Genomic DNA, 7,148 nt, shown 5'->3' with positions numbered 1-7,148 from the left:
TTTATATAAATGTCAGAAAAAGTTGTTGTTACTCCTATATCATAAATGGCAAGACTTTGTTTATAAAGCCAAATGTCCGACCTGGAAACCTATAAACATGTCCTTTGGACATTTGGAAAGAGCCCTAATTTGGTCAATTTACTTTTTTTTTTTTTTTAAATAAGCAATCTAGCTCCTCTACAGTGTCTCTTTATGTGCTTTTTTTGTGTTAAAGAATCATACATTTGGAGTCATGCTTATATTTTGCTATATCTAACAACCCAATGCTAAAGTCACCACGAAATAACATTTCATGGAATATTGCAGTATTTATTATAAATAATTTATCCGCGCACCTTATTATTATTATTATTATTATTATTATTAATTCATGTATAATATGTAATAAGCAGCGTAATTTCTTCTCCAGTTCTCCTCTGATGACCTGTTTACTGGCACAAGGGTGGGACAGCTTGTCACTAACATGAAAATCAAGTCCAGCCCTACGAACATAAGATTTGAGGTACGAGTTTAAGTTAATCCAGTAGTTGGCAGAAATGAGCAGATCGCGCGGAGTGTTCCATAACAGAAGAACAGGAAGAACTACGTCATTGAGCGACTCGTGTATATATATCACGAGGCGCACGAGGGGTAGTTCTTTCTTTTCTGAAGTGGCGAAGCGAGAAATATGCATTCAGAGAAGTTTCGATAAAATATACGACTGATTTATGGTAAGACAGAATGTACCCAGTTTCACAATAATAATTTACTTCCGTACTGTGTTGTGATGAAATCTAAACTGAAAATAGCTGGAATTACCGTCAGATGGTTCAGTGGTGATAATCGGTTTTCTGAGCACACTAAATGTGGACTAAGTACTTATCAAATGTATGATCCGTTCTTTAACAATCTGTATGTCTTTTCAGATCTTTTTCGGTGGCTTCACAAATTTACGGTGAGTTCTGCAGGAATGCTGTTATTTAAACACTGCCCGAGTTCATTACTATGATGAAACCTAAACTGATTATAGCTGGAATTACCGTCAGATTTATCAGTGGTGATTATTGGTTTTCTGAGCACACTAAATGTGGACTGATTATTTATCCACATGTATGATCTGTTCCTTAACAATCTGTCTGTCTTTACAGATCTTTTACGAGGGCTTCACAAATTTACGGTGAGTTCTGAAGGAATGCTGTTACATTTAAATGCTGACCGAGCTCATTATGATGAAACCTAAACTGATTATAGCTGGAATTACCGTCAGATTGATCAGTGGTGATTTAAGGTTTTCTGACATGAAACCAAACGTGTTTCACATTTTGTAAAAAATGGCCTGCAAATGATGTAAATCTTGTTTTTTTTTTTTTTTGTTTTTTTTTTTTTTGCCCACCAGATTTCAAATGAAGGGGATTGAGATGACTTCAGCTTTGGACTTTCAGCACTTTTTTTTTTTTTTTTTTTTTTTTTTTTTTTTTTGTGAATTTCATATTTGTATGTTTTGTATTATTGTGACTCGAAGAAATCTCAAAACCCAATAAAAGTTGTTTATTCACATTGTGTTCCATTATGTTTCTTCTGTTGATTTTATTAAAAGCCTCAAGCAATTCCAAAATCTTGATGAGCACAAAAACCTTCATTGTGCAAAGGCAACTGGGGGTCAATTTACATGACGACGTACTAAAAATGGAAATTATTATTATTTTTTTTTTTTTTTTGGCGTACAGATGACATAGTTGTCAAAACTATCCCTGTTCACACAGCCACGAAAACAGCTGTAATATGCATGCCAGGTCAGTAGTTGGCGAGGTCACTTTGTAAAAATAAATGACGCACCTATAGCTGGAACACGTAAGACGCATGAGCATAACGTCACAGTTTTCACAAATTTGTGTTTGTGAATCTGACAATAACAGTATCATTTTAACTTGCATTTTGAAACCAGTTTTCAAGTTTGCCTTTTCAGGCCCCCAAAACGCCATTGTCGTAAATAAAGCGGCAAAAAGTTTAGTTATTGTATAAATTCACTAAAAAGCTTTACCACAATTAGTACCATGTGGGTTTATTTTATTAACACAGATGAACAATTACACACTTTTTAAAGTGAAATCTCTCTTTCCCCCCCCCCCCCCCCCAAAAAAACACCTAATAAGCTCCATTTTCCTTACGTTCATAAACAAATTATTTGCCTTTACCAAACTCATATTTCCTGTTTCAAAAAGGGAACAATGTCCTTAAAAGTGAGAGATAATGGTCAGTCCATTTACTAGTCATCATCTTTTTCAATGTAGGGCTTCGCAGCAAAACGAGCAATTTGCCGGGCCAAGTATCTCTCTCTGGCTGAATTTACAGTCTGGTCACTGCTGCGTTTTGCAAATTTACTAGGTTTTGCATCACTTTGATCTTCAGTTTCCATAACCTTTTCTTCTTCTTTAGCGTCATCCGTTTTCCCCTCAGTCATATTTTTTCATCATCCCCGATTTTTGTTTTGGTGTCCATTTTCTGGCTTTCTCTGTCCCTCTGATCTTGCTCTTCTTTGCGGTCTCGTTCTCTGTCGTCTCTTCTGTCTCTTTCTTGCTCTCCTTTCCGCTCCCGTTCTCTGTCTTTTGGGCTGCTGTTTCTTCTGTCCCTCTTACCATGTCTGTCATCTCTGTCCCTTTCCCTCCTGTCTCGGCCTCTGTCCTCTTCTCTGTCCCTGTCTCGTTCCCTCTCTCTTCTGCGGTCCCTGTCCTCCTTTCTATGACTGTGCTTGTCCTCTCTTTCTCTGTCTCTCATCCTTTCTTTCTCCTTTGCTCTATCCCCGTCTCTATATTTGTGACTCCTTTCTTTAACCTCTTTCCTCTCCCGGTCTTCCTCATCACCACTGTCTGAATGAGGGGATTTTTGTCTGTAGTGCCGTTTTGAGTGGTTGCCGCTTGTGGTGGCTTTATTGAACGTTGCTCTGTTATCGCTCTGGTCCTCATCACTGTGGGATTCAGCCTCGCTCTCTCTTCGTTTCAATGCGGGCTCCGGGGTCGGTGGCTTTTCTGCTGCTGCAGAGCTTGTAGCTTTGTCCTCTCTAAAACAAATTCAAGTTGATGATTATTAATTTAGTTAGAGCTTTAAGAGTTACACAAACTTTCAAATAGTCTCTGCATTTTTAAAATGCGAAAAGTAACAAAAGGATAAAAGAGCAGTTAAAGGGATAGTTCATCCAAAAATAAAAATGGTCATCATTTACTCACTTTGTGTTCAGCAGAAGAAAGAAATTCATACAGGTTTGGAACAACTTGAGGGTGAGTAAATAATGACAATTTTCATTTTTTGGTGAACTGTCCCTTTAACCTTTTCAGATATAATTTGATGCAGTTTGAACTGAATGCTTTTCATGTCTCATACTGCATGAATTTAAATGAAATTAAAGGTTTATTTGTTTCATCCACATACAGTTAATGACCTAAATGACAGGTTCAGTCAGGTTCTGCTGTACAGGAAAATTCAAATATTTATTATTTTATATAATAAAATAATAATTATGAGCAGAACTATACAGAAAGGCCATTTACCTGTAACAATTTAATGTTAACCTGGGGTAGGTAACTGTTTTTATGCACTTTATACTACTAAGTCCCTGCTTGTTTTGCACTTATCTATGATAAACAAATCCACTTTATTTGTAATGTAAGAGCAGGCACAGCCATTTTGAACTTTTTTTTTTTTTTTTTTAAATCTGCAAGGATTCTGGTGTCAAAAAACGGATTCATAAACACTGGTGTGTAGCTCAAAAAAAAGAAATAGCTTGCTTCCGCATTGCAAGATAAGGTGGATATGCCTCACCTTTGAGCACTACGATCAGGAACTGCCTCTTCTCCGACTGTCTGATTGAGAAGATGTCTATAAAATCCACTGAGATCCTTCTGCTTCTTGACATCCAGTGCAGCTGAAAATGATAAAGAAAACTATTATGTATGTCCATTTTAATACTCTTAAAGGGTTAGTTCATCCAAAAATGAAAATTCTGTCATTATTTACTCACCCTTATGTCGTTCTAAACCTGTAAGACTTTCGTTCATCTTCAGAACACAAATGAAGATCTTTTTGATGAAATCTGAGAGCTTTCTGTCCCTCCACAGACAGCTACGCAACTGGAACTTTGACGCTTAAAAAAGTTAATAAAGAGTTCGTAAAAAAAAAAGAATCCATTCGAATTGAGGGGTTTAGTCCAAATTTTCTGAAGAGACTCGATTGCTTTATATGGTGAACAGATTGAATTTAGACTTTTATTCACATATAAACATTGATCAGTGAACATAAACAGAAGCTCAACCAAACCTGCTTGACCCACAAGAACAAAACTCTTGTGGAAGCTCAAACGTGTTGCGTAACACAAGAATGAACCTCATTGGTTCTCGCATGTCAAGCAAACATGCCTGAGCTTCTGTTTACCACAATTGATGTGAGTTGATAAATGTTTATGTGAATAAAAGCCTAAATTCAATCTGTTCATTATATAAAGCAATAGTTTTTCTTCAGAAAATTTTGAACTAAACTGCTCAATTCATATGGATTATTTTTACAATCTCTTTATGAACTTTTTGAAGCGTCAAAGTTTCAGTTCCAAAGGCAGTCTATGGAGGAACAGAAAGCTCTGAGATTTCATCAAAAAGATCTTCATTTGTGTTCCGAAGATGAACAAAAGTATTACAGGCTTGGATCGACATGAGGGTGAGTAATTAATCACCAAATTTTCATTTTTCTTTAACAACAATGCATTATACTTTAAGAACTCACCTTCTAACTCTGCTTCTCTCTTCTCTCTCTCTAACTCTTCCTGTCTTTCTTTAAGCTTCTCGCGATAAGCTGAGGTGACAAAGGCCTCTTTATCAGCAAACTTCTCGCCCTCTGCTTCTCTTTCCTTCTGAATTTTCCTCTCATCACGACGTTCTTGTTCCTTCTTCCTCTCCTCCACTGCACGAAGCAGCTGGTTAATATACTTGGGCTGAAAATGTTGAAGTGAACAATTAGCTATTAAATGTGTTACTTCAAAAAAATTATTGCAAAGCATAATACTGTAATACAACAGCTATACAGACTTATATTTAAAGTAAAGGTCCATCCACACTGAAAGCAATAACTAGAACAATAAACTGAGGCCTGGTTTCACAGACAGGGCTTAGATTAAGCCAGGACACTACTGGTGTGCATCTTGAGACAAAACAATGACACTGACATATAAGAAATATTAAGACATGTCAGTGCAAGTTACCTTCAGTTAAAACAGCTCAAACATGCATTTTAGTCTGGGATTAGGCTTAAACCTTGTCTGTGAAAACGGGATAAAGTTTTAACAATTGTTTTAATTCTATGAGAATAGGGAAGTCCACACTAACTAGTCCACAAAGAGAAATGATATTGTTGGAATCACTTTCAGAACCATTTTTTCCCCCCCAGCTAATGAACAATAAAAAAAAAATTAACAGTCAATCAGAATTCATCCTGCTTTAAAGAGCTTGAGCATTTAAAGCGGCAGATGACAAAACTTTAATGCAAGCTTATAATAAACAGAACAATATCGTCCATTAGTGTGGACGCTAATATAGTATCATTCTTGGTGTGAATTGGTCTTAAGAATTTTAATTGAATGAACAAAGCAACTTTTTATTTGTAATAAAATTTTAAAATATACCTTTTTATCTGTGCCACCTAGCAATTTCTTATTGCTTTCCAGTCTCTCTTTCTGAATATCATCATACACGCTGTCATATTCATAGACAGTGCTGTTCTCTTCAAGTGCCTTTTGCATCTCAAGACGGGTCTGAAGTGGGATATATAACAAAAGAACTGTTTTCAACACCATTAACCTCAGAATTATGCAATGGTTGTTGGGATATTTTCCATGCTCACCTGCTTCATCATCTTCTTTTTGACTGCCTCCTTCTGCAAGGTTTCCCCAACAGAGGTCTACAATATAAGAGATTGTTTTATAACAGTGCACTGCTTTAAATGTAGAGAAAGTGATATTCAGATTCATAGAAGCTGTCACCTCATCATCAGAATCATCTCCAAACACAGAGGGGCGTGAGAGAAGGGCAGATTTTGATGCACTCTTCTGGGGCAAAATGAGCCCATACCTTAAATGCACATAAGACAGCATGAATACACTTAATATCCATTATAAGTGATATGGTTAATTACAATTTAGCTTAACATATATATATATATATATATATATATATATATATATATATATATATATATATAATAAAACAGCTAAAACCAGCCTAAGCTTGTGGGGTTTTGACCAGCTGTAAAAGCAGCCAAACACCAGTTTGGCCAGGCCATCCTAAACTAGCTATATGCAGTTCAAACCAGCAAAGACCAGCTAACCAGCGTATGTTGGTTTTATCTGTTTTTTCCAGCAGTGGTAGCCAAGCAAAGCGCTCCCAATTTCATATAAGGCCAGTTAGCAACAAAAAAGCAATACTGTTACATAAAGCGAATTAGAGATTTTAGTAAAATGCAACATGTAAATACAATTTATTTATGATTTATAATATGGCTAAATGTTATTGTATTAACATGTGTTTTGGGGATAGCAGCATTAGCTCAGTGGTTCGGACAATTTTGATTAGCTTATTCTTATCAAGATACTCTTTAACAATGTGTAGACACAACTATCATCCCATGTAAATCATTATAAACAGTACATTTTTCATATGTCTTGTGTAAATGGACAAAATTACTGAAAGTTAGCATTAAGACACTTACTGTTTACCAGAGAACGCCATCTTGCTTCCAAAACTATCTGGCGTACAGCAGATTCGATAACTTAACATCGACGTTAAAACAACAAAACAGAATCGCAATGTAATTAATCACAATTATTTTAAAAAAACAACGATGAATTAATATACCCTCTGAATGATTACAAATTAGTCACACTGATTTCGTTTACGTTGTTATGAAAGTACCGTACATGAATCGAACGACATATCAACTTGACCCATTTCTTTTGGGAACATCCATAAAACGTTTCACCAATAGAAAGAAATGTAATCATCGAAGACATTTAATCATTTTATTAACTGAATTTCAAAGTAATATACAAGGGTTTTAACTGCAGCACCATCAATAATTTGTTTTAGCCTTTCACTATCTGCTAAAACTCTAAGGAAACTGAATGAATGACA

At 35.7% G+C, this 7,148-nt stretch overlaps 1 protein-coding gene, 1 long non-coding RNA gene and 3 other non-coding genes across 5 annotated transcripts; 4 read left to right on the top strand and 1 right to left on the bottom strand.

Annotated features, from left to right (window-relative positions):
- The first annotated feature begins 521 nt into the window (after positions 1 to 521).
- LOC127503384 (uncharacterized) lies at positions 522 to 1,534 on the top strand. The gene is made up of 4 exons (XR_007927075.1): positions 522 to 710; positions 906 to 934; positions 1,128 to 1,156; positions 1,376 to 1,534. It is a non-coding gene; the product is annotated as an uncharacterized LOC127503384 (long non-coding RNA).
- Positions 762 to 836, top strand: LOC127504401 (small nucleolar RNA SNORD65). The gene has a single exon (XR_007927369.1). It is a non-coding gene; the product is annotated as a small nucleolar RNA SNORD65 (small nucleolar RNA).
- LOC127504403 (small nucleolar RNA SNORD65) lies at positions 983 to 1,057 on the top strand. Its single transcript, XR_007927371.1, has one exon. It is a non-coding gene; the product is annotated as a small nucleolar RNA SNORD65 (small nucleolar RNA).
- LOC127504402 (small nucleolar RNA SNORD65) lies at positions 1,204 to 1,278 on the top strand. Its single transcript, XR_007927370.1, has one exon. It is a non-coding gene; the product is annotated as a small nucleolar RNA SNORD65 (small nucleolar RNA).
- Positions 1,535 to 2,024: 490 nt separating the features above from the next.
- nsrp1 (nuclear speckle splicing regulatory protein 1) lies at positions 2,025 to 6,803 on the bottom strand. The gene is given in 8 exon segments (XM_051877039.1): positions 2,025 to 2,445; positions 2,448 to 3,037; positions 3,796 to 3,898; positions 4,750 to 4,957; positions 5,645 to 5,773; positions 5,863 to 5,919; positions 6,002 to 6,089; positions 6,727 to 6,803. Coding segments are annotated over 8 exon segments (1,443 nt in total). The 5' UTR covers positions 6,795 to 6,803; the 3' UTR covers positions 2,025 to 2,245.
- Positions 6,804 to 7,148: the final 345 nt, after the last annotated feature.

Source organism: Ctenopharyngodon idella, chromosome 21 (assembly GCF_019924925.1).
Source record: "Ctenopharyngodon idella isolate HZGC_01 chromosome 21, HZGC01, whole genome shotgun sequence".
Taxonomy (NCBI): domain Eukaryota; kingdom Metazoa; phylum Chordata; class Actinopteri; order Cypriniformes; family Xenocyprididae; genus Ctenopharyngodon; species Ctenopharyngodon idella.
Note: the sequence above shows the minus strand (reverse complement) of the source record. Positions and strands in the feature narration are given on the sequence as shown.